At 48.3% G+C, this 27,762-nt stretch overlaps 1 protein-coding gene across 1 annotated transcript in view; it reads left to right on the forward strand.

The window, feature by feature from the left end:
* The window catches only part of zc3h3 (zinc finger CCCH-type containing 3), a 70,382-nt gene extending 54,793 nt beyond the window's left edge, over positions 1-15,589 (forward strand). The window contains exons 10-12 of the mRNA XM_007901182.2: positions 5,450-5,625; positions 6,357-6,535; positions 15,068-15,589. Of these exons, the coding sequence (XP_007899373.1) occupies positions 5,450-5,625; positions 6,357-6,535; positions 15,068-15,099 (387 nt within the window). The 3' untranslated portion in view covers positions 15,100-15,589. The remainder of the gene's footprint in view (positions 1-5,449; positions 5,626-6,356; positions 6,536-15,067) is intronic.
* The last annotated feature ends 12,173 nt before the right edge of the window (positions 15,590-27,762 follow it).

The following is a 27,762-nucleotide window of genomic DNA, read 5'->3' on the forward strand; positions in this document are numbered from 1 at the left end:
CTGGGTTCAATTCTAGGCAGGGCGAAACGGTGGGCAAGTTTCCTTATTCCACACACCTAATAATAATCCCTCCAAAACAAAACAATAATAAATTGGTCATTTTCAATCCACGACTGTTTGTGGGACTCTCCTGCGTGCAATTGGCTGCCGCGTTTCGCACACAAATATACAGTCAATTCACTTTACAGCATATTCTGTGAAGCGCTTTAAGATTCTAGAAGACATCAAAAGCGCTATATCCAATGCAAGGATTATTATTATTAATCCTTGCATTTGATAAGCGACTTAACAGGTTGTCTCAAAGTACTTCACAAGATGATACTGTGATGTGTGTTGACTGTATTTTGTAGGCGAATTCAGCAGCCAGCTCGTGTAAAGCAGCGTCCCATAAACAGCATGAAGTACATGATCAATTTTATCTGCTGGATTTTTGGCCAGGACATCAGGAGAGAGTAACTCCCTTGTCTATTTTAGTAGTGCCACAGGATCTTTAATGTCATCTTGAACAGGAACAGACAGAGCCTTCATTTAAACATCTCATCCAAATGACGGCACCTTCAACAGTGCACCCCCCTACTCTCTTCTCCCCCACAAACCAGCACTGTATTGGAGTTGCAGCCTGGACTGTCAGTTCCAGTTCCTGACGTGTGACTTGAACGCGCCATCTTGTGACTCAAGAGGCGAGAGGGACACCTACTGAGTCAGGCTGACACTAGCTCAGGTAGCAGCTATGTATTCATGTGGCTGCCTAGATAAGTACCTGGTTGAATAGGTTTACCTGTGATGAGAATCAGTATAGACTGGGGTTATATTACTTAGAATAAAGGAGATTAAGTGATGATTCAACTGAGGTATTAAAATACTGTAATGAAAAGAATCAACAGGTTAGAAAATAGATGACTCTTCTCTGGTAAATAGGTGCAATACATGTGGGGAGAACCCTAAACTCAGACTCAGGTGAGAGCTGAGGTCAGGAAGCATTTCTTCATGTTGAGGGTCATGAAGATGCGCAACTCTCCAGAGGTCCCAGGAATCAATAGGGTGTAAGAGAGAGAGAGACACGTGGTTGGGTAGTGGAGGAATTAAGGCGAAGATATGGAGGAAGAGCAGGGCATTGGGATTAAAATATGTGACCAGATCTGATAAACTTGTGGAACAGGCTTGATTGGCTGAATGGCCTCTTCTTGTTCCATGATTCCAATGTTGCGAGTATACCCTCTGCCCCGGTGTGTGGGGGAGGGGGTAATGTGACCTGAGTGACTTGGGGGGTAGTGCACCTCTGGTTTGTTTGACTATTGTTACACTGGGGTCTCCTTGCAGCTGAACTGGCTCAAAGTTCAAAGATGCCTGGCAATATCGGAATCGAGCCGGCCCTCTGTGACGGTCTCTAGTCCGATTCCTGAGCCAGGCGGGTCCACAGTATTCCAGGGCATTGCTGATAACAGCACAAGTCCTGGCTCATCAGCAGGACCTGGAAGGGCAGACCAGTCAACGGGAGCAGGGAGTCATCCCACTCAGCTCCTGTTAACCCTGCAAGCCAAAGCCCTAACGTGTAGGGTGGTCCTAGCTGGACAAGCAGCGGGAAAGCTTGCCAGACAGCACTATCAATGGCAAGCTATGCTTTTGGGGTCCCCAAGCCTTGGCTCTTGCCAACCTGCGCCTAACACTTTTTGGAATTAGGTAAACAGGATGTGTCTCTCCAGGGAGAGAGTGCGCATTCCATTCCAGCAATCTCTCTCTGTAATTTCCATGTGTAGGTGGGATGCACGGAAATCTCAGCTTGGGTTTGGATACTCTTAAGCATGGTGATGAGTTTCCGCATGTGACAGACACCCGGCTGACCACTTCCACAAATAAAAAGCACCATTCAGGAGTCTGTCCGACTGCTGACATCAGCCACTCCACCCAGTCTCCAGGCCTCTGCCCTCTAAGCCACATGTCTGGCTACCAGTTACCTTTCTCTTCAGCGCTTCACTGCAGATGCTGCCTGTGGGCACTCAGTGCACTCGAGTTGCTCTCGAGTTGGAAGCGGACACTTGTGTGTCACGGTGGTCCTCTGGGTATAAGCCATTATCTGCAGCTCTGCCACACTGCCACCCCTTGAGCTGTACATGTCCAAGTGCTGATCTGCCATTTGCACCGTCACACAGAAAAACAAGAGGAAAAGAAACACACAGCCCCGGGGGGCACAACAGGTTACAAATACACACAGAATAAGTGCTGCGGGTGGACATGCCTTCCTCGAACACAGAGTGCCGCATTGGGTTAACCGTATTGGAATGAGACTGAGGTCAGTGAGGCCGAGGCTGCTGATCCCAGGCAACTCGTAGCCCCCCTCCCTCATCACCCCAGGGGAGTGACCCCACCCCCACCAGGGTCTGTGCCTGTTCAGGTGGACATTAAAGATCCCGCGGCACTATTGGAGGAGAAGGGAATTTCACTCTCCCGGTAGCCTGGCCAACAATCCCCAAAATAAAATTGATCGTTCAATTTGTCGCTCTTTGTACGACTTCGCTGTGCGCAAATAGTCTGCCGCATTCGCCTACATAACAGTCACTATAGTAAATCCTATGAAGCGCTTTGTGCTGCCCTCCCCGTGTGAAAGGTACTGTATTACATGTATTACATGCAAAGGTTAGTATTATTATGATACCTCGCAGTGCCACAGGGCAGAAGACCCCGCTTTCTGCAACTGTTTATTCTTCCCTGCCTTGACTGTAAGGGTGGCAATCGGGAGCAGCATTCGGATGAAGAAGGCCGTTCAGCCTGTTGACCTTCCCTTTGCAGAATCCCAGTCCTGCTCGTTTCCCATTGCAGCAGCCAGCTGTTTCCTCAATGACTTCAACTCTGTTTCCTGCTAACGCTGTACCAGCTAATTAGCCTCGATGTAAAGAAACATTTCCTGAAATTGTCTTCCCAGCCCTGAAGCTGTGACCTGCTTATCAGCCCCCTTACACTTTCAACAACAACAACTAACAGCAACAAAATCACATTTATATCAGTACCTTTCACGTCGGGAGGATGTCCCAAAGCGCTGGAGCCAAAGGGCAGCATCTCTGACAAAGCAGGGCATTGCTCCCCCCAGCCCTGCACTGGAGTGTCATCTTAGATTGGCAGCTGAGTTATAATAATCCTTGCATTTGGTACAGCGCCTTTCATGTCGGGAGGATGTCTGGCTGTGGGAATGTCTGGCTGTGGGATTGCCTGGCTGTGAGATTGCCTGGCAATGTTGGCTGTTGACATATGGTCCTCTCTCCATGTTGCAGTTTGGTTGTTTAAGAGTGGAAATGTCTGCTCTCTAACCTTCACTGAGCCACTATAAATAGTCAGTGTTTTATCAATGCCCAAAGCATGGAAGCACAGAATGATTTTCCTTTAACTTGAAATGTAACTGGCAATTGGTTCTGTGCTGTGGATATGTTAAAGCTTAACCCTGGCTATCCAACTGCTCTAAAGATTTATAGTTACTGAAGGTGTCCATCACTTTTTATGGGTTGAAGTGATCTGGGAGAAATTTGATATGAGCCGCAGAATATCTAACCTGGTGCTGGACTGTGCTGTGACATTCCTCTTTTGAAGCCACTAAATGTTTGGGATGGTAATACATTCTTTAAGGGCTCTGTTATGTTTCCAGATTTGTACATGCATTACCAACAATCTAGTAGCTCTGTGCAGACTAAACTCCTGTGTCAAGCACTGAGCTTAGCTGGATTGACGTCTCCCACTCCAGCCGGGCTCAAGCCTCTTTCTATCTGCTGTCTTTCATCCAGGACTTGATGTCTGGGAGGAGACTGGATAAACTCCCTTTGGTTCTTGTGTAATCTTCTGCTGATATAACGAAGAACAGCTCTGAAAGCTCCGAATTCAGAGTTCCCCCATGCACCAGCACTCACACACTGTGAAAGGAAGGACTTTATCACTTCAAATGTCTCCAAGTCTGACAGAATCGCTGTCAGGTGGTGGTGAATGTTATTGCTGGCAAACCTGGCTGTTATTTTTTTTACACAGCAATTTCTCACGAACAGCTGTGAAGTGAGTAGGAATCTGATGTGGGCGATTGTCAGCTGGTACAGCGGGGGAGAGAGAGAGGAACTCCCTTCTCTTTTCCAATCGCACCCAGGAGTGACTGCCCTCGGTGCCAACCTGACCACAGGCTGAAGTGGACCTCACGTTAATGTCTGAATGAAAGGATGGCATCTGCCAGCCATCTGTCAGGCCTGAGCTTGACTAGAGAGCAAAATTGCAAAGATTGCAAATGACACAAAACTGTGAGGAAGATAGTAGCAGACGGCATGAGGACATAGACAGGCTGGTGAAATGGACATACACATGGCAGATGGAATTTAATGCAGAGAAGTGTGAAGTGATGCATTTTTGGAGGTGAATTGAGGAGAGGCAATATAAGTTAAATTATTCAATTTTAAAGGAGGTGCAGGAACAGAGAGACCTGAGGGCTCACGCACACAAATCTTTGAAGGTGGCAGGACTTTTTAATAAAGCTGTTAAAAAGCATATGGGATCCTAGGCTTATTACATTTTGGTTCGACTGCACTTCACCTACCACAGTGAGTGCTGGAGTTGAGTGTACGTGGGGGAGGTGTGGAGTGAGGCAGTGGCTAGAGTCTGACAGCTTAAGCCGTTGACGAGAGCGATTCCTGGACCCGGAGTAGCTGGGATTCTCTCCTTCATCTGCCAGCATCGTGGGACATCACCTTTCTCATTCTACCAAACAACCCACAGGGAAGGACGTTTAACCCTGTGAGCGCAGTGAGGGGATTTGTGCCTCCAGTAAAACAGCCTCCCCTCCAAAGAAGTTGCTGTGCGGTGATGGATTGTTGTGGTGCAGCTGCCTGTCAGACTGATTGGTTCTGGTTTGGCTCTGACTCTTGACGGAGTTGCTCTGAATGTTTGGATGTTATTAGTGTTCAGTTGTATTGTGAAGGCTTAAAGTTTACCCCCCGTATTTATTTATATACACACACAAACACAAACCCCCCCACACACACAGCCCCCACACGCATAGCCTTTCGCCCTCCCCGCACACACACAGCCTCCATACATACACAGCCCTCCCCACACACACATTCACCCCCCTACACACACACTCACAGCCCCCCACACACATACAGACACACACACAGTCCCCCACACACATACAAACACAACACACAGCACCCCCCCACCCCCCCAAACACACGCGCACGCGACGCACGCAGCGACAGCTCAATACCCGCTTGCCACACTGGACACTGTTTGCTCGGGGCTTGGAGTCGGTATGGTCATGCACAGTTATATATGAGTTGTTATCTAATAATACAATTATAGTTGTATAAATTGAAACACTTGTGCACAGTTGTTGCTCTGTGTGTGTTGCCATGTGTGTGTGTTGCCGTATGTGTGAGTTGCTTTCTGTGTGTATTGCTGTCTGACTTGTCTGTTTGCCCCTCAGTGTAAGAAGAAGCACACACTGCTGTGCCCTGAGTTCTCGAGGACAGGCCGCTGTGCTCAGGGCTCCACTTGTAAACTCCAGCACCGACATCGCACAGCCGGGCGGCACAGACACAGTGAGAGGGAGAGCACCAGCGCCAGTACCAACCAGCTCCGGCTTACAGGCCAAACCCACAGGTAACACCCTCCTCACCGGTGTCCCCTGCTCCACTCTTCACAAAATTCAACCAATTCAAAACTCCACTGCCTGCATTCTCACCCGCACTAAACTCCGCAACTCCAATACCCCAGTCCTTGTCAAAGACCACTGGCTCCCTGTCACAGAGCATCGATTTCAAGATCCTCACTCTTGTATTTAAATCCCCTCACCCCCTGGCATCCCCCTATCTCTCTAACCTGCTCTCTCTCTTCATCACTACCTGCTGCCTTAGCTCGATTGGCTCCGGCCTCCTCCTTGTCCCCTTGGACCCTCCGCCCCACCAATGTTTCCGCCACTACGCCCTGAAGCTGTGGAACTCTCTCCCTCAGTCCCTTCGCATTGCCCCTTCTCTCCCCATTTTCAGGTCACACTAGAAGGCCTACAGTCACCTTCCCCCTCCCTCTGGCTCAGCATTGGCACTGTTAAGTGCTCCGAAATGTGAAGGGCGCTGTATAGATGCAAGTTGTTGTTTTTGTTGTAATATCCCAGCTCCACACAGTCTGAGTGGCTTTCCTGCTCCACTCTGATAGCCAGTAGGTAACAGCTCCCCCATTGTGGTGTAGTGTCAGCTTTCGCTAGCCAGGCTCTGCTCTGTGCTCAATGTCAATCATTGAGCAGTGTGGTGAGCAGTGGTGAACAGTGTGGGAGGCCTCTGTGATCAGGTTGCTGGGCTGCATGACTCATGCCCAATCTTCTGACTGTTTGACAGGGAACTCGCGGAGGGCGAGGCAGTGCCCTCGGGCATAGAAGCCGGCTCTTCTGCCAGCACCAATGAGCTGGGCACCAGCAGCACAGAGCAGCGACTGCCAGCGTTCATCGCCCTGCACTCGCCCGTGTCCTCGCAGGAGATCAGCCCACTGGAGGGGCAAAGTGCCGCGGAGGCCCTGGGTGAGTATTTATTACCTACCATTGATGTGGTGAAAGAGCGGGGGAGTGAGGCTGATTGGGTAGCTCTTCGAAAGAGCCAGCACAGGCACGATGGGCCGAATGCCCTCCTTCTGTGCTGTAATATTCTATGATTTCTTTGTGGAAATCTATGATTCTATGATTGCGGAGTCCTGTAGCTCAGTGGTTAGAGTTCTCGCCTCGCAAGCGAGAAACCTGGGTTCTATTCCGGGCAGGGTGAAACGTTGGACAAGTTTCCTCCCACACGCCTCTGTTTACCTAGCAGTGAGTAGGAACCCTGTTTTTAGTCAATTGGTGGATCGCTTTTCTGAGGATAATAATCCCTCAAAAAAAATGGTGATTTAGTCACTCAATCCACGACTGTTTGTGGGACGCTACTGTGTGTAATTGGCTGCCACGTTTCGCCCATAAAATGTACAGTCAATTCACTTTACAATATATTCTGTGAAGCGCTTTGAGATGTCTCGCAGATGTGATATGCAAGGATTATATGAAATGCAAGAATTATTATTTATTATTTTCAATCATCTCCTGTGGATGTTTAACAAATGTCTTTGGAAAATCCATATGAATCACTTGCAATACTGCTCCCGGCTAGGACTTTAGTGATTACCTCAGAGAACAGCACACACGCAGACACACAGTGTGTCAACCACAAACTGAATAAAGATTTTGAGAATAAAACAAAAAGTACAAATTTCAGACCGGTCAGCACAGAGCATGCTGACTGCCTCATCACTTCATGACCAAGTAGTCACTGATTTTATCTCTGATAATGGATTGGAATCTGTTTCCTGGGGCTGATGTTAAACACTGTAGCTGCTGGAGATTTCCCTCGCTCCCTTCTTAAACAATAGTGTGACGGTTCTGATTCTCCAGCATCCGCAAGATTCCTGAATCCACAAATGTCACCAATTAGTTTTTAAGCTGTGGGAAGGGCATGGAGGCTTGACAGTATTCTCGCATAGAGAAACATCTCACGTTACATAACAAGGCCTCTAGAGCAGCAGTTTGAGAGGAGCCATCGTACAAACTGCAAGCTGGTCTCTCTCCTAAATCCACGTTGGGGATACGAGGCTTATACCTGGGCTGTCCAGGGAGAATAAGAACTGTGACAAGGAGATGACAGCAGCAAGGTCCCGGGTGGGGGCGGTGGGGGGGAAGTCAGATGAGGCGGATGGGGTCTGAGTGGTTTAGCAGGGCAGACGTGATGGGCAGAGTCAGAGCAGATGGGTGGGGCAGACAGGGGTGGGCAAGATAGACAGGGATGGGACGTGATGGACTGACAGGCTCTGAAGCTCTGAGTTAAAACCGGTGACAAGTTAAGAATGAAAACATTGCAGCTCTCTTTTTGAGAAAATACAAAGGAGCCAGTGATGAGAGGCAGCACATAGACCATAGGTGCGTCTCAAAGCCTACCCTCTCCCCCTGGTGCAAGAGTCACCTCCGCTCCTTCAAATCCCAAGTCCGGTCACTCGAGCACAGATGGCACAAAACCAGCCTCACTGTTCACCGGCAACTGTGACTCAAGCAACTTCACACCAACCACCTCTCTCTCTCTCTCTCCCTCACGCCAAAACCGCTTTCTGTTCTAAACTCATCCTCGAGGCCAAACACAACCCCAAAGTCCTTTTCTGCGTGACCCACTCCCTCCTCCACATCCCGATCCTCACCTCAGATGCCAAGTGCAAAGAGGTCCTGGACTTTTTTCTCATCAAATCGACAACATCTGCCTGGCTGCCTCCTCCTCCTTCTCCCACCCCCCCAACCCCATGTCGCCTACCAGCCCCCAGGCCTTCCTTACCACCCTCTTCTCCTGCCACCACAACAACAAAATTACATGTGTATAGCGCCTTTCATGTTAGGAGGACTTCCCAAGATGCTGGACAGTCAGTGTTTCGGACACGAGCTGCGGGTTGGGATTGGGGAGGGTGGAGGGCAGGCGTGGGGAAGGAAGGTGATTGAAAGCATGATCGAAGAGGAGGGTCTTGAGATGGGTCTTGAAGGAGACAAGGGGGCGAGGTGGAGGGACTGCAGGATGGAGTTCCAGAGGGTGGAGGCAGAAGGCCCTCCCGCCAATGGTGGGGTAGGCAAGGTGGGGAACGTAAAGCAGGCTGGAGCCCCCGAGCGGAGGGAGTGAGCAGGATAGTAGGGAGTTAGGAGGTCACAGAGGTAGGGAGAGAACGAGGCCATGGAGGGCTTTTTGAAGGATTAGGATCTCGAACTGTATCCTCTGTGATGGGAAGCCAGTGGAGTCGGGCGAGGATGGGGCTGATAGGGTCACGGAGCTGGGTGCAGGAGAGGACACGGGCTGCAGAGTTCTGGCTGATCTGCAACCTATGGAGGAAGGAGCTGGGGAGACTGACAAGCAAGGAGTTTGCATAGTCAAGCTTGGATGTTATGAATGCGTGTATGAGAGTTTCGGCAGCCTGAGGTGTGAGACAGTGGCAGAGCCGGGCGATGTTGCGGAGGTGGGGGAAGGCAGAGCGGGTCATGTTATGGATGCGGGGTAGAAAGGACAGTTGAGGCTCAAAGAAGACGCCAAGATTCCGGACTGGCTTAGTAAGGTGGAGTGTGCAACCATGGATGGTGATGCTGTCAGCGCCTGAGGTGTGGAGGCACTGACGGGAGCCAATCAGGAGAGCCTCGGTCTTGTTGACGGTCAACTGAAGAAATTTAGCTGTCATCCAAGACTTGATGTCTGACAGACATTCTGTCAAAACAGCAGTGGTTCTGGAGTCAAGGATGGAGGAAGAGAGGTATCGTTGGGTGTCAACTGCATACATGTGGAAGTTGACCCCATGTGGATGATGTCACCAATAGAGAGCATATAGATATTGAAGAGGAAAGGACTAAGGACAGAGCCCGAAGGAACATCGCACAAGATGATGCGGGGACTAGAGGAGAAACCTGTTGTGGAGATGAAGTGAAGGCGTGTGAGAGGTATGATCTGAACCATTCAAGGACAGAACCCTGAAGATTGAGCGCCTTTCACCTCCCCTCCACTCTACCATCGATGGCCGTGCTTTCAGTCACTACGCCCCGAAGCTGGAAATCTCTCCCTCAATCCCTCCACCTTGTCCCTCCCTCCCCACTTTCAAATCCTGCCTCTTCCTTTTTGATCGTGTTTATGGTCATCTCCCACCTTCCTCTACTCCTGGCTCAGGGTCAGATTCCGCCACTGTTAAGCGCTCCGGGACGCTACCCAGTGTGAAGGGTACTATATAAAAGCAAGTTGTTGTAGATCAGTGTGTGTGTGTGATCTGCCCAGTCTGGGCTCAGATTTACACATGCAGAGTGATTACATTGTAGTCATGTTCCGTTGGCTTCCGTCGGAAGCTGGTTACAGCACTGTCTGAGGGGGAGCTCACAGCCTACAACTGTAAGACCCTGCTACAATAGACATTAGAGGTATTAGTAAATAAATGGTAGAGAAAGTGGAGTCCTGTAGCTCAGTGGTTAGAGCACTCGCTTTGCAAGTGAGAGACCTGAGTTCAATTCCAGGCAGAGGGCGAAACCTTGGGCAAGTTTCCTTACTCCACACAGAGCCTAATAATAATCCCTCCAAAACCAAAAACAATAATAAATTGGTCATTTTCAATCTACGACTGTTTGTGGGACATTGCTGTGCACAATTGGCTGCCGCGTTCGCCCACAAATATACAGTCAATTCACTTTACAGTGTGTTCTGAGAAGCGCTTTGGGACGTCCTCCCGACGTGAAAAGCGGTATATCAAATGCAAGGATTATTATTATTATTATTATAGTGTAAGAGGAGACGCATACAACATAGTCAGCAACTTAAAGGCATTTTAATCCTGTTCTTTTAAATTTGTTTTAGTTCTATTGTGGGAAAAGTGCTTCTGTCACATCAATTAAAGGTGACTCTTGAGCTCTGTAGTAAAGGTGGTGAAACTGTGTTAATGAAAAGCGGTTGACTTCCGTAATAAGGGGGATAATAATAATAATCCTTGCATTTGATATAGCGCCTTATCACGTCTTCGAGATGTGGCAAAGTTCTTCACAGCATATGCTGTAAAGTGAATTGACTGTACATTTTGTGGGTGAAACGCAGCAGCCAATTGCGCACAGCAGCGTCCCACAAACAGTCGTGGATTAAGTGACCCGTTTATTTAAAAAAAAGTAAGCAATTCATTTCCCTGGAAAAGCAGTCCACCAATCAACTAACAATCCTACTTACTAATTCCTACTTACTGCTGAGTCAACAGAGGCATGTAAGAAGACTTGCCTAACGTTTCACCCGGCCTGGGAATCAAATTCAGGTCCTCTCACTTGCTGGGCGAGTGCTCTAACCACTAAGTTACAGTCATCCTCCCGACCTGAAAGGCGCTTTACAAATGTAATTTTGTTGTTGTTGTTGTTGTTGTTATACCGCACCGGGTAGAGAGCTCCCCGAGTTGCTGCACACACGCCACAAAGTGATGTGTTGTGAATGAATCGTGTCCCACGCACGAGGGAATAGAACAGACGATACAATTGTCCCATGAGCTGCCCACAAACACAAACAGTAACATCTCTCCCTGTGTGCTGGCAGCTCAGGGAGATTGCGTGCCACACGCACCAGGGGTACAAAGCCTTGCAGTGCCTCACACTTAAACCTATTGTCTGCAAACTCAGAGACCGTTGTTTGGCGGAAGGTTTGAAAAGCAGCCTTCGCTTTACAATCGGGATCCCAGTTCTTTATTTGATACGGTAAAACTCACACAAGTCTCATCTTTATAAATCGTATAATCGTCTTAAGTCGTACATCCACCCGTGTCTCATTCAGTTTCCTATCAAACCTACTTAGGTTTCTTTGCACTGCTCATATTAATCACCAACTAACTCGTGACATCACCCCCCTACCCTCCATTGCTCCCGCACTTATCGGCTGCTGTGAATTACACAAGCGCAGTGTAGATTATTGATTAAATTGGATTTTAGACAATTGATACAGTTTGCCTGCAGCTCGTACTTTGCCCAAGTCATATTAAATATTATAATCCCGACTGACACAAACTACTGATCCCAAAGCCACCACATTTATCACTGTTTCAAAAGTCAGCAAAATCTTACATTTGACGGTGAAAGTCTTAGGCCTAAGAACATAATGAATTTCAGGCCTGTCACATCTCAAAGGTGTTTTTTGTCCCCTGCTCTCCCCCCGCCCCCGCTCTCCCCCCGCCCCCGCTCTGCCCCCCGCCCCCGCTCTGCCCCCCGCCCCGCTCTCCCCCCGCCCCCGCTCTCCCCCGCCCCCGCTCTCCCCCCGCCCCCGCTCTCCCCCCCCGCTCTGCCCCCGCCCCCGCTCTGCCCCCCGCCCCCGCTCTGCCCCCCGCCCCCGCTCTGCCCCCCGCCCCCGCTCTGCCCCCCGCCCCCGCTCTCCCCCCGCCCCCGCTCTCCCCCCCGCCCCCGCTCTCCCCCCCGCCCCCGCTCTCCCCCGCCCCCTCTCCCCCCGCCCCCGCTCTGCCCCCACCCCCGCTCTGCCCCCACCCCTGCTCCCCCAACCCCTGCTTTCCTCCCACCCCTACCGCTAGTGTGAGCGGTAGTTTAATTACCCCACGTTCAGCTATTTCATCTGCACAGAGGCATCAGTGAGTGTGAGTCAAGCGGCGAGTAGATACGAGCAGTAAGTGGCAGCCCTCGTCCTGCCTGCAGCACAGTGGCTCTGACTGAAACCCTTTGTAAACACTTGCCGGATCTGTGCCCATTCAGGCGGTTATTACGAGAGTTCACCTCGGCAGCTACAGGCATCGGGACCCCCTCAGCCCCTCTCATTTTACTCTCATAATTCATTGCCATAATCGCAATGCAAGAGGTTCACTACATCTGCTTAACATCATCACGGTGCACACTTCACAGCTGAGTGCATTGGTTTGACATATTGCTGGAGCAGAGGTAATAAGGTGGCACAGCATAAAATACATTGCTGCCGGTAATTGATAGCTGTTGGATGTGGCCACATTGTGTCTGTGACAGATAATAGCTCAGATAGGAGAACAGTTAGCTGTTGGCTTTATGATCCTGAATTGAAATGCACCCAAAACAAGCTGCCTTTATAACTAGGAATACTCAGCTGGTTAAGCAGCATCTATGGAGAGAGGAAAGTGAGTTAACATTTCAGGTCGATGATCTTTCGAGGGTTCCCAGCAACTTCTGTTTTTATTTCAGATGATTTCCAGCATCCGCAGTATTTTGCCTTATGCCTTTTATGACTGGTTTTCTCCTCACATTAACAGATTGGGCTCTTTAGACATGTTTTCATTTGAGGTTTCTGTGGGACAGAGGTGGGCGAGGGAGCCCCAGCCGCAGCCCACAAACCTCAAACCGGTCTTTAGTAATGATTCATATTTAGTGAGACCCTGGGTTAGTCTGATAGCTTGGTTTGTTACTGGCTGCGGAATGTGACACTAATTGTTTCAAAAGGGGCTCAGTGTAAGAAAACTATCATCAATATCAGATTTGTGGGTGAATTGGAAGTCTGTGTTTGTCTGCCTTCCACCTCTGTCTATCCCTATGTGTATCTGTGTCAGTCTCTCTCTGTTTGCCTGCACTTCTGTCTCTGTCGATCCATCTCCCTTCTGTCTCTGTCGATCCATCTCCATGTGTGTCTGTTTGTGTTTGCCTGCCTGTCTGACAGTGCCTGGCTGTCCACCTCTGCTGTCCTCTGTCTCTCTGTGCCTCAATGTATTTGCTTCTGTCTGTTTGTTTGACTCTCTCTTTCTCTGTTGACCCATCAGTTTATCACTCTGTTCCTCCTCTCCCTCTATCTATGGCAGAGCCTTTTTGTGGGCACAAGTGATCAAGAAGGGCTGCGCTGTATGTGGGGGGAGAGAGGAAAGGTGATGATTTGAGCTGAGGAACTGGAGCTTTGTGCAAACTCAGCTATTATATTACTTACAGAGAGTTGTTACGGCCTGGAATGCATTGCCTGAAAGGCTGGTGGAAACAGATTTAATAAGAACTTTCAAAAGGGAATTGGATATGTACTTGAAAAGGAAAATTTTTCAAGGAGAGTGGGGAATTGGGACTGATTGTGTGGCTCTTCCAAAGAGCCGGCACAAGCCTGATGGGCTGAATGGCCTCCTACTGTGCTGTAATATTCTATGATTCTACAGTAAACAAGAGACTGGTGTACAGAACACACAGTGTAGACGTTTAGAAGCCGACAGCCTGCTGTGACCAGGACATGGAGTCTGAGAGGGTTAAATACAGACAATTATCCTAAACCACTGATTGCTATACACGTGGCTGATGTCTGGTTGTTTTATTAAGGGCAGAAAGCTGTTAAATGGACTCCACTGTTTTTTTACATAAATTAGCTAAGAAACTATGAATCACTGCCACAGCTGGTTCCCTTCTCAATAACACACCACGTTCCCTCCCAACGGGCAGCCCAGGAGAGAGACAGTCCCGAGACACTCACAGATATCAGCCAGCTCAGCAATACCAACAGCAATCTCGCCTGAACGGCTTCTTATTTACCAGCAACTCACAGCCCGCCTTCACATAGAGTCAGGTCTCAGAGTGTCATAGCGCTGAGGTGGGCACTGAGCAGGGGAATGGGGGTGGGTGGGGGGGTGAGGTGGGCAGACAGTAACCACCTCACCTCCCCTGTTCCCTCCAGTACCTCCCCTGCTCAGAGGTGCAGAGGGAACGGGATGTGCTGCTTCAATGGTAGAGCTGTAATCACTGAGACACTGGGTGCCAGTGCGGCCAGGAGTCACACAGGGCAAGCAGAGCAGAGAATCACAGCAGAGCAGCACAGAGCAGAGCAGCACAGAGCAGAGGAGCACAGAGCATCACAGAGCAGAGCATCACAGCGCAGAGCATCACAGCGCAGAACAGAGCAAAGCATCGCAGAGCATCACAGCGCAGAGCATCACAGCGCAGAGCATCAGAGAATCGCATCACAGAGCAGAGCATTGCAGCGCAGAGCAAAGCAGAACAGAAAGTACGGAAGCAGCAGTTTTTTAAGCAGCTTTAATTACAGCTTCAATTTAATTCATTAGCATTGCAGCCACAAACAGGCTGATAAAGCGATGCTGCTCTTACACATTGGCCATTAAAACTGGATAATTGATTGTGTATTCTGCACATTAAGAAATTGTATTAGTGCCGTACAGCATCCTGACTGCAAGATAAATCACTTCAGTTTGTAAACTAGTGTCTAACCCAGTGTATGTCTAACCCAGTGTGAGTAACACAGGGTCACTGTGCGCGTGAGGGTCACTGTGCGCGTGAGGGTCACTGTGCGCGTGAGGGTCACGGTGCCGTGAGGGTCACGGTGCCCGTGAGGGTCACGGTGCCCGTGAGGGTCACGGTGCCCGTGAGGGTCACGGTGCCCGTGAGGGTCACGGTGCGCGTGAGGGTCACTATGCGAGTGAGGGACACTGTGTGTCTCCGGGAGGAGTTGTAGGCTCTGTTAATCAGTGGAAGACCATGACCAATTCAGGAGGAGCTGAACAGGGACAGGAGCAGCGGCTCAGAATTCACAGCTTTGTTCTTCTCTTCCAGGGAAGCCCATGCGGATCAAACCCAGACTGTGATTGTTTCACCAGGGCCACAAAACCTGTCCAGACCACACCAGCAACCTGTCCAGTCAGGGGCCTCAACACGTGCTGTGTGCCCCCCGGGAGCAGCATTAACCTGCAGCGAGAGAAACGTCTGATCAGTCTGGCCTCTGAACCGCTCCAGTGTAACATGGCTATCAATGTCCTTCGTACTCTTGATTCTCATGATTCTGCACATGGCGGCCAGGGCTCAGCTCTCACAGCATCGGCCAAGGTGTTTAGTTAGTCTGGGAGAGCAACGTAAGGTGTATGGTGAGGGCAGTGTGAACAGATGAACATTATCTGCCACCAGAGCTGAACACACTTCACACCTCAGCGTCTCACTGAAGAGCCAGACCCCCCCGAGCCAGTCACAGTGTTTCGGGATTTGCGGGCTGGGAACAGTGAAGGGGCTCACACTGGCAGATTTTCTTTTAAAATAGAAATTTATTTATTTGTGGAGTTTCAATTACAAATAAAAGTTATTTACTAGAGTCTGTGCCGTGTTTGTTAGGCGATTGAGAGACACAAGATGCCCATTTTCCTTCACAATCTGTAATCTCATATCTCCTCAGCTCTGAAGCTGTTTACGGGTTCACTAAGGAACTCATTTAATAATAATCCTAATAATATAATAATCCTTGCATTTGATATATCGCCTTATCACATTGTTGAGCCGCCTCAAAATGCTTCAAAGAATATACTGTAAAGTGAATTGATTATATTTTGTGGGCAAAACACAGCAGCGAATTGCACACAGCAGTGTCCCACAAACAGTCGTGGTTGAGTGACCACAACTTTTTTTTGGAGGGATTACTACCCCCGGAAAGCGATCCGCCAATCCATTAACAACCGGGTTCCTACTTACTGATAGGTAAACATTGTGGAGTAAGTAAACTTGCCCAGCCCGGGAATCAAACCCTGGCCCTCTTGCTTGCGTGTGTGCAAACCACTGCGCTACAAGACTCCACATTTCTGTTTAATATTGTTGAATTTTTTTTGCTATTGATTCTTGAAGAACTTTGCTTGTAATTCGTTCTGACTTTCACTTTTTAAAATCCCCTCCATGTGATCTCGCAGCAGTCCTCAGTTCTTACTTAGTATCTGTGCATCTGAGACAAAGGTCCTCATGAACCGCTTTCTATTCACTCCCATTGGATGGGTTCTTATCTGTCTCTTAAACCCTGCTGTAGCTGAGCTGAGATTTTCCTGACACTGGAAGCCCGGAATGGGAAATTGTTCCATTCCCAATCGCTGACATCCCTCCGTCAGCTGGGCCAACACACCTAAATGAGCATGAAACTCGCCCCGGGCCAAATACAACTCAGTCAACCATGAAGCTACACGTTGGGCTGGGTTTGGGGTCGGTTTTTCGATTCCCAGGATCTGACATCCAGCTCTGTGCTGCCATGTACCTGTTGCCAGGAGTTGCCAGCCTCACATGTCCCTCCAGAACCCTGCCCCGCTTCGCACCTGGGAGAGATGCTATTCCCCGCGGGCAGACAATCTGCGCACACCAATGTCCCACAGCAACAGCCCAATCAGTTGTAAAGTGAAAGCCATGATAGCCCTTATCTCGTGGAAACCTCTTTCCAATCTTCTCAGAGATTTCCGTTGTCTTTGTGAAGTGCTGCTGGAGCTTCCGCTGTGGGACAAGACATTTAGTGTTGAGTTATATTCTGGGACCATGTCCCTGTAGAATCGCATCCTGCACTGGATTTGGTGCTGACGCTCAGAGCTGAGTATGTTTGGGGGTAACCTGAATCTTACACACAAACAAGTTCGTCTGCCAAGGGAGTCCGCAAGGCCCCAGTGTGTGGTATTAGTGTGTGGTCCCCAGCACCAGCTCTGAGGATGAGGTCAGTGAGACTGAGCCCACATTATTCCCTCCAGCTGAGGATGGCTTTGACTTGGCAGTGGGGCAAATCTCCCCGAATGTCAGTAAATAAATGGACTAAAAACAACTTGCATTTGTTATAGCACCCTTCACATGGGGTAGTGTCCCAGAGCACTTGGTGGTGATGGGAGTCTGACACCGAGCCAGGGGGAGAGGGATGGGCGAGGTGACCGTAAACATGATCGAAAAAGGTCTTGAGGCAGGATTTGAAGGTAGGGGAGGGAGAAGGCAAGGTGGAGGGACCGAGGGAGAGATTTCCAGAGTTTTGGGGCATAGTGGCTTAATGGTGGAGCGGAGGGGATGAGGGACAAACAGAAGGCTGGAGTCAGATGAGCGGAGGTGGTGGGTGGTAAATAGATCAGATAGGTAGGGAGGTGCGAGGGGATGAAGGGATTTGAAAGCAAGTGAGAGGCTAAAAATAGCAGAAACCAGAGGAATTGTTTTTGAAACAAATGGTAGCACTATATTTATACGTCTCACAACCCTGCGTTTGATACAGCAACTTGACGTGTGAAACATGCAAAGCTCTGCTCAGGTAACTGCTGTCAACGGGAGGATTATTTATAGGCAAACGCGGAAGCCAAATTTGCATACAGTGTCCCACAAACAGTCCTGACGTAAATGACCAATTTCTCGGTATATGTTGTTGGTCAGGACATCTGGAGAAACTCCGAACAGCGTGTGAGATTTATAACGCCTGCCTGAACCCTCCTCGCTTCACGTCTCATCTGACATAAAGATTATTTTTGTTGCTCAGCCGGGTGTCTGACACATGCTGAAACCCATCACCGTACTTAACAGTATCCAAACCAAACCAAACTGAGAATTCGATGAATCCCACCTACACATGGAAATCCCAGGGATGGTTTGTTGGGAGTGGAATGCGCACTCTCACCTTGGAGGGACGCAAACTGTTTTAATTACCTAATTCTGGAAAGTATTAGGTGCAAGTTGGCAACCCCAGAGGGTGCATTGGGGTAACTGCTGGAGTCTAACCAGCTAAAACTGCACAGCTTGCCATTGAAATTCCCGCTGCTTGTCCAGCTAGGACCACCCTATCCATTAGGGCTTTGGCTTACAGGGTTACCAGGAGCTGAGTAAGATGACTCCCTGCCCCCAGTGGCTGGTCTGCCCTTCTAGGTCCTGCCATTGAGCCAGGCCGGGCTGTGCTGTCATCAGCAGTGCCCCGAATACTGTGGACCCGCCCGGCTCAGGAACCGGACTAGAGACCATCACAGAGGGCCGGCTCGAGTCCGACTTTCGTTTGCCAGGCATGTCACCTTGGAGCCGGTTCATCTCTGAGGAGACACTTCTGTTTTTATTATCAATGGCTGTATTTCATTTGCTCGCAGACACGGTGATCAGCTTTGCACAGTACCTAACATGTACAGTAGGGGTCAGTGTGGGAGGTTGTTGGTTCAGCTCACAAACTGGTGGAGAGATATTTCAGATTTAGTTGCATTTTGGAGCGTCTAGAAGGGTTGGCAATGGGATGTCAGACTCAAGCCCACCCTCTGTGACGGTCTCCAATCCGGTTCCTGAGCCGGGCGGGTCTGCAGTATTCCAGGGCACTGCTGATGACAGCACAGCCCGGCCCGGCTCATCAGCAGGACCTGGAAGGGCAGACCAGTCACTGGGGGCAGAGAGTCATCTCACTCAGCTCCTGTTAACCCTGCCAGCCAAAGCCCTAACGGGTAGGGTGGTCCTAGTTGAACAAGCAGCAAGAAAGCTTGCCAGACAATGTCAAGCTATGTGTTTTTAGTTGGTTAGACTCCAGGAGTTACTCCAAGGCACGATCTGGGGTCCCCAAGCCTTGGCTCTTGCCAACCTGCGCCTAAGAATTAGGTAAACAAGATGCGTCCCTCCAGGGAGAGAGTGCGCATTCCATTCCAACAATCTCTCTCTGGGATTTCCATGTGTAGGTGGGAGGCGTGGAAATCTCAGCTTGGTTTGGATACTCTTAAGCACAGTGATGGGTTTCCGCGTGTGTCAGACACCCGTCTGAGCAAAACAAAAATCTCCAAATAAAATTGGTCATTTGTTTCATGGTTGTGGGACATTGATGAATGCAAATTGGCTGCCACATTCCCACAAGGTACACAGATCCTTCACGTCTGTGTAAAATCCTGTGAAATTTTGAAATCCTGTAAATCCAGTCCCATTTTGGGACGTTCACGTAAAAGCAAATGTATACATATAGCAAATGTAAGTATTATAATTGTTTTGAAGGCACTGGTCAAGCTGGCAAATGGATGAAATGTCACAACTTATCACTGTTCGGGTTATTTTTTAGAAGGGGAAAGGTTGGAATGTGTTAGTGTCCAGAGGGACTTGGGTGTCCTTGTACACCAATCACAGAAAGTTAGTCTGCAGGTGCAGCAGCAATTAAGAAGGCGAACAGTATGTTAGTATTCATTATGAAAGGATTAGAGTATAAGAGTAGGGAAGTCTTGCTGCAACTGTATAGGGCCCTGGTGAGACCACACCTGGAATATTGTGTGCAGTTTTGGTCTCCTTATTTAAGGAAGGATGTACTTGCCTTGGAGGGGGTGCAGTGTAGATTTATTAGGTTAGTACCAGGGATGAAGGGGATGAGTTACGAGGATAGGCTGACCAATTTGGGCCTATACTCTCTAGAATATAGAAGAATTAGAGGGGATCTTATAGAAACCTATAAGATCATCAAAAGGCATGATAGAGTAGATAGACAGTTGGAGAAAGTAAAACCAGGGGTCACAACCTTAAAATCAGAGGCAGCCTTTTCGCACTGAGTTGAGGAAGAACTTCTTCACTCAAAGGGTGGTGAATGTATGGAACTCGTTACCCCAAAGGGCTGTTGTCCTTGAACATATTCAAGACTGAGATAGATATATTTCTTATTGCAAAAGGGATTAAGGGATATGGGGATAAGGTAGGGTCAGGTTATTAGCTGGAGTTAGATTAAAAGATCAGCCATGATTGACTGGCGGGACAGGCTTGAAGGGCCGAATGCCCTACTCTTGCTCCTACATGTTATGTTATGTTATGTTATATGATTGAATATCGTGGGGCTTGAATGCCCAACCTTGTGGAGTCCTGTATTTGATACAGAACCTTATCACGTCTTCGAGACGCCTCAAAGCGCTTCACAGAATATACTGTAAAGTGAATTGACTGTACATTTTATGGGCGAAACGCGACAGCCAATTGCGCACAGCAGCGTCCCACAAACAGTGACCAAACTATTTTTACTTATTTGAAGAACCCTGCATGAAGGGCGCTCTATGAATGCAAGTTGTTGTTGTATCGCGAATCTTAAGAGTTCTTTTTAAAACAAAATATATACATTCGTTTGTTGATATATATTTATACACTTGACTCAGGCAGCATCAAACCCGTTACGGAAAAGAAAGTGCAACATGTTATTATCCCTTTGAAGGGGGCAGTTACCAATGGGGTCTCGTAACACATATACTATATACCCGACCAGTCCCACACCTGTCACCGCAGTGTTCCTGACGGGGTTCTGTTCCCTTTCTCTTCGGGCTGCAGTTACACTGGTGGTCTAGTCTGGGCTCTACTGTCCTTTTACAGGACGGTGAGCCTTTATCTCACTCCCAGCGCTTCCCCTGTTTTATGGGGGTGGGAGGGGGCAGGCTTGTTACATCTCGAGAGTCCCTCTATACATTTACATGGTTACACAAATGTTTGTTCACAGTTTTGGGTGGTGCTCGTGGGTTACCCAGTGAATGCGCCCTGATGTCTCCCTCTCACCACGCAGTAGTGAGTGGGAGCTTCACCCAATCGGACTGTCAGACCAACAGCACCAACAGACCATTTCACTAATCGTGCTTCTCTGAAGCAGCCGTTCACTGACACTGGTTCCCAGTCACTATGTTAAAACAAAAGGCAAAATACTGCAGATGCTGGAAATCTGAAATAGAAACGGAAGTGGCTGGGAACACTCAGCAGGTCAGGCAGCATCTATGGAGAGAGGAACGCGAGTTAACATTTCAGCTCGATGAACTTTCGTCTGACGTCTCTTCACTTTGATAACAGCAAATGAAATAAAGAAATTGCTGTATTCCGTGTCCATCATAGGAGCAAGACATTGTGAACTCTAACGCCACTGAACGCTACAGGACAGAAACCAGCCAGGGTGTAACTGAAGCCACAGAGTCTCTGGGCTGCATACGCCTAACTCGTTCCCTGGAACTGCTGGTTCCCGGGATGTTGCCTAATCCTCTTTACACTGTCCGTCCACATCAGGGTTAGAGACACAGTAAAGCTCCCACAATAACTGTCCAATCAGCATTCCCAGGTCTCGAACAGCACAGGTATATACAGAAGATGTAATTATACAGAGTATGTATTCAAGGGCTTGCGCCTGCTCACACACATCACAAGTAAAGTGAGGATACCCAAACACAGGCAGAGGAGATTGCCATCCCATCAGCCTGTGTTGGATTATGAACCGAGGTCCCAGAAGTGAGAGGCACTAAGCCGCTGTGCTGGCTTATTCATAGTCCTTTAATCGTATTTCATTGCAGTCCTCACACCAGCATGTGATTCCCCTTCAATCACCATTCAACCTAACAAACACCACTAGCTTCTGGTCTCCAGGTGACTGCGTGAAGCCCTTTCCCCTCTTGTGCTGCTGAAAGTTTCTCTCATCCAAATGTCCCAAAAGTGTGATGTGGTTTGTCATGTCAGTGCTATTTGAGAGACATACAAATAGCACTGGCGTGACATCTGTGGTCCAGGCTAGCGGCTGTGTTTACACTACCCACATATACCTCAGTCATTGCACTTCAAAATGACTCAGAATTTAATAATAATAATAATCCTTGCATTTGAAATAGCACCTTATCAAAGCGTTTCACAGAATATACTGTAAAGTGAATTTACTGTATATTTTGGGGACGAAACATGGAAATTGCACACAGCAGTCGTGAATTGAGCGACCAAATTATTAATATTTTATTTTTATTTTTTTCCCGAATAGATTATTAACCCACGGAAAAGCGATCGATCTGCCAATCGATTAACAGCTGGGCTCCTACTCACTGCCAGTTAAACGGAGGAGTGCGGAGTAAGGAGACTTCTGACGTAAATTTCCGATTATCTCAAATTGCATATCCTTTTCTATAAGCGATAGCTGGCGCTGCAAATACACATACCCGAGCAGTAATTGGTTAACTGTGGATCAATGTTACATCAGTCTCCAGATTTAGTTCACGAATTAAACCCAGCCTATTCAGAACCTAGGATACATTGTTGGTGTGGGCTGGCTCTCACTTGCTCCATTTAAAGGCTGTCTGAGAGCACAGGCACTACGCTGGTCTCCAATGGCAGTGCAGTAATTACAATCACTAATGGTTGATGCTCCTAACAGCTGTCAGGGCCTGTAAACACACAATTTAAAGTAAGCACTCCCAGTGGAGGAGTCACAGTGAGAGGGAGAGAAAGTGTGAGAGTGAGCCAGAGAGAGTGATGGAAAGAGTGTGAGAGTGAGCAAGTGGCTGGATGAGGAATCGTCAATCGAACATAGCGAAGGAGCTTTTTCTGTGCATATATATATTCATAATACCAAAGTATTATCTTATACTTACTTATACGGGACGAAACATTGGCTGAGCCCTCCATGCATCCAACCTGCACATGGAAATCCCAGAGATAGATTGTAGGAATGGAATGCGCTCTCTCTCCCTGGAGGGATGCATTTTGCTTTATCTAATTCCAGAGAGTATTAGGCACAGGTTGGCAAAAGCCAAGGCTTGGAGACCCCAGAGAGTGTTTTGGGGTGATTGCTAGAGTCTAATCAGCTAAAACCACATAGATTGCCATTGATATCACTGTCCGGGAAGCTTTCCTGCAACTTGCCCAGTGAAGACCACCCTACCCATTAGGGCTTTGGCCTGCAGGGTAAACAGGAGCCGAGTGGGATGACTTCCCTGCCCCCAGTGACTGGTCGACCCTTCCAGGTCCTGCCGATAAGCCAGGCTGGGATGTGTTGTCATCAGCAGCGCCCTGGAATACTGTGGCCCCGCAGAAGAAGATGGTGATGATGACGATAAGAAAGAATCCGATTCTGATGATTTTTGTGAAGAAACAGCCAGTGACTCAAAAGAGGTCTCCGAAGCTGGAGAGAGGAGACCAAAGCCTGAAAGGTTAGCTTCCATCTCCAGCAGTATGAGCGATAGAGAAAATAAGATCAGAAAGTGGGAGAAACATGATGAGGAGTGGGAACGGGAGCTGGAGGGAAGCAGGAAACAGCCAAAAAAAGAACCCAAAGAGGAAGATCTGGACAAGGATAAAGGCAAAGCAAATCACACCAACAGAAACAGAGAAACAGAGGGAAAGATCAAAGAGTTAATAAAGGAGATTGACATAGTATGAGCATATACGGAAGAGTGCAAATAATATAATCTCTCCTTGGTAAAGGCTAAATTTCCTTTGGATGGAATGGATTTTGTCAAACTAGAAATAGAAAACCAAGAATTGTAACAAAAACGACAGAAAAGGAGAGAGGATGAAATCAATGAGAGTCCTAAGGTTTTGAGTTCAGAATGTGAAGTGTTAATGAATAATAATAATAGTAATAATAAAGCTTGCATTTGATATAGTGCCTGATCACATCTTCGAGACGTCTCAAAGTGCTTCACGGAATATACTGTAAAGTGAATTGACTGTATATTTTGTGGGCGAAACATGACAGTCAATTGTCCTACAAACAGTTGTGGATTGAGTGACCAGATTATTATTATTATTATTTTTTTGAAGGGATTATTACCCCCGGAAAAGCAATCTGCCAATCGGCTAACAATCGGGTTCCTACTTACTGCTAGATAAACCGAGGAGTGTGGAGTATGGAAATATACCTAAGTTTTCGCTTGCAAATCAAACCCGGGTCCTCTCGCTTTCGAGGCAGGTGCTCTATCCACTAAGCTATAGGACTCCACAGCTGAATGAAGTTGAAACAAACTAGGGCTATTCATGTAATGTAAAGTAAAGTACGATCAAAGCTTGAAAGATGGAGAAAGTTATCAGAAAGAAAATGCAGAAAAAGGTAGAAGAAAGAATCAGAAGAAGAGCAAAGGATCTTGAAATCAAAAGCGAAATGGAAAGAGTTTAAAGAAGAAGAAATGAACGTAAAAGAACATCATGGGAGATCTAGCAAAGAAGGGCGGAGGCAAAAGACAAGCAAAAGGAAGATCAGGGGGTAAAAATGCAGAAAAAAACTATAAAGGGGAAGATGTTGGATAACTCTTTATGGGTAAATAGACGATTAACTGGGAACCAATGAAATAGGACTGGAAAGCATAAAATGTCTTGAGCTAAGAATATTCGTTTCAGCTTTATTAACTTTTCTGGTTGAAAACGGTGTACTGTTTTGAGCGAAGAATAAAATAGTCACTCTCTACACCGGAGTTGTGAGAATCATTACGGCTTTGGGCACTTCACTTCAGGAAGGACATTAAGGCCTTGGAAGGGGGCAGAGGAGGTTTACAGGAATGATCCCAGGGATGAGGGGCTTCAGCTATGAGGAGAGATTGGAGAACTTGAGTCTGTTTTCGTTGGCGCAGAGAGGGTTTAAAGGGGACCTGATAGAGGTGGACAGAACAGTGAGGGGTTTTGACAGAGTAAATAACTGCTATTTCCACCAGTAGAGGAATGAGTCAATGATTCGGGGACATAGATTTAAGATCCCAAGAGTGAAAGGGCTTAGGAGAATTTTTCTCGCTCAGTCTCTGGTTAGGATATGGAATGTCCTGCAAAGGAAGCATGCAGAGTCCACTGTAGGTTTGAAGAGGAAAGTAGACAGGTACATAAAAATGAGAGACTTGAAGGGCTGGGGATAGAGCAGGGCAGCGAGATTGAAAGTATCCCTTTCTGTGTGTCGGTACAGCCTTATCCGAATGGTCTCCTTCTGCGCTGTATATTTCTATGATTCCCTTTGTCTCTATGAAATGCTACAAGATGATCATCTTACAGTAATGGCACTAAAGTGCAGGTTGTTATTATTAATAATAATCCTTGCATTTGATAGCACCTTATCACGTTGGTTGAGACGTCTCAAGGCGCTTCACTGGATATACCGCAAAGTGTAGTGACTGTGTATTTTGTGGGTGAAATGACGTGCGACGAGGAGAGCAAGGCACAGTAAGCCTTTCAGTGAGGCGGATATTTAGAAAAAGGGCTTGGGAGCAGCTAAGGTCCTCTTTGTGGAGGGATTTAGGCTCGAGAGAAAACATGAGAAAATGATTACTCTTTTCTCTTACCACCCACACTCCTCTCCTCCGAGAGGGGGAGATGAAAAACAGAGATGCTGAACAAAGAGAGAAATGACGAGAACCAAAGAAGGAAACCTGGATGAGCGTTGCTCAGGGTGTTTTCACAAGAGACAGAGAGAGAGAGAGAGAGAGAGAGAGAATGCAATTCCAGAGCTGCGCATATTTGCAAACTGTCCGTTACAGTCCAAGTGGTTTATTTTACACCTGCTGAAGGATGTTCTGCAAATAAAGGGAATTATATTGAAGAAGCAAGGGAACTTATATATTTGCAATCCTGTGAAGCTCTTTGTGCCATCCTCCCGACGTGAAAGATGCTACATCAAGTGCAAGGATTATTGAGATGCAAGGATTATTATTTCATAATAATAATAATAATAATAATCCTTGCATTTGATATAGCGCTTTTCACGTCGGTAGGACGTCCCAAAGCGCTTCACAGAACACACTGTAAAGTGAATTGACTGTATATTTGTGGGCGAACGCGGCAGCCAATTGCGCACAGCAATGTCCCACAAACAGTCGTAGATTGAAAATGACCAATTTATTATTGTTTTGTTTTTTTGGAGGGATTATTATGGGATTTTAGTGCATCGGGCTGACTAGCTGGTTGAAACATCCCATTAATTCCCGTAGTTAACACTTGTTCACTTCACGAATGAGGTTCGAACACCATAAGAACCTGGTTCAATTAAGTTATATTTTATTAAAGATTGAAAAGCTGAACAGTAACTCTAATACTATCATCAAGGTCGATAAGGTAAATTGCTCTAGCGTTTTTTTTAGTTTAGAACGACAATCCAGTTACAGTTTGATTAGCGTTATAAAGTGCAGTTGCATTAAGACATGTTTCTGTGTGACATGCTCCATTCCCCTAAAGCCAAACTCTAATTAATACAACACCCTGATCGAGAAATTTATTAAGAAAAAAATCGATGTGTTGCCTGAATCATTTTACCCAAAAAATTGTGAGATTAAAAAAAAATCACTATTGACGATCACGGTGATACCGTCTCTCACTTTATCCGTAAATCCATCCGGTGAAACTTTTATGTGTTATTTTACACAATCCTGTAATTACACGAAAAGCAGCTTCCCGTCACACTTGCTTTTCCACGTCAGTTCCACCCCGCGGGCTGCCCGTGATAAGTGAATGATTTAACCAGAGAACAAGTCCCTCAAACCCTTGACACCGTTCCCCCTTTACTGCTTGGAAATCACGACAAATATACAGTCTTCTCAACAGATCCGTCGAGTGGGATTTGCACACATTCCTGCGTATCGCTTTGCAGACCACGAGTCACCCGCTCTTTAAAAACAACTATGAGTAATAATCCTACAATCATTGCATTTGATACGGCGCCTTCGAGGCGTCTCAAAGCGCTTCCCAGAACGTACTGTAAAGTGAATCGACTGTATGTTTTGCGGGAGACACACGGCGGCCAATCGCCCGCAGCAGCGCCCCCGCAAACAGTCGGTTATTGAGTGACCGGATTATTATTATTATTATTTTCAAAAGGACCCTCTCTTTCTGCGAACTCGCAACGTGTCCTTTTTTTTTAAAACTAAGTTGTGTTCTTGAAGATACTTTAAAATGAAATACGGTATTTCAGTATTACAGTGAGGGAATGAATGAGGGAGGGAGGGAGGGAGTGACTGACAGCCGCCTCACTCCCAGCCACGGTCGCCATGGGAGCCGGTGGGGGGGTGAGGGAGTGACAGCCGCCTCACTCCCAGCCACGGTCGCCATGGGAGCCGGTGAGTGAGCGAGTGACAGCCGCCTCACTCCCAGCCACGGTCGCCATGGGAGCCGGTGAGAGTGAGCGAGTGACAGCCGCCTCACTCCCAGCCACGGTCGCCATGGGAGCCGGTGAGAGTGAGCGAGTGACAGCCGCCTCACTCCCAGCCACGGTCGCCATGGGAGCCGGTGAGAGTGAGCGAGTGACAGCCGCCTCACTCCCAGCCACGGTCGCCATGGGAGCCGGTGGGGGGGTGAGCGAGTGACAGCCGCCTCACTCCCAGCCACGGTCGCCATGGGAGCCGGTGGGGGGTGAGGGAGTGACAGCCGCCTCACTCCCAGCCACGGTCGCCATGGGAGCCGGTGAGAGTGAGCGAGTGACAGCCGCCTCACTCCCAGCCACGGTCGCCATGGGAGCCGGTGAGAGTGAGCGAGTGACAGCCGCCTCACTCCCAGCCACGGTCGCCATGGGAGCCGGTGAGAGTGAGCGAGTGACAGCCGCCTCACTCCCAGCCACGGTCGCCATGGGAGCCGGTGAGAGTGAGCGAGTGACAGCCGCCTCACTCCCAGCCACGGTCGCCATGGGAGCCGGTGGGGGGGTGAGTGATTGACAGCCGCCTCACTCCCAGCCACGGTCGCCATGGGAGCCGGTGGGGGGGGGGGGGGGGGGGTGAGTGATTGACAGTCGGGCCCCGCGGCCGCTCGGGGGCTATGCAAATTTTCCCGGCCCGGCGCCCTCTGCCATTGGTGGAGGC

Source organism: Callorhinchus milii, unplaced genomic scaffold (genome assembly GCF_018977255.1).
Source record: "Callorhinchus milii isolate IMCB2004 unplaced genomic scaffold, IMCB_Cmil_1.0 Scaffold2, whole genome shotgun sequence".
In the NCBI taxonomy this organism is placed as follows: domain Eukaryota; kingdom Metazoa; phylum Chordata; class Chondrichthyes; order Chimaeriformes; family Callorhinchidae; genus Callorhinchus; species Callorhinchus milii.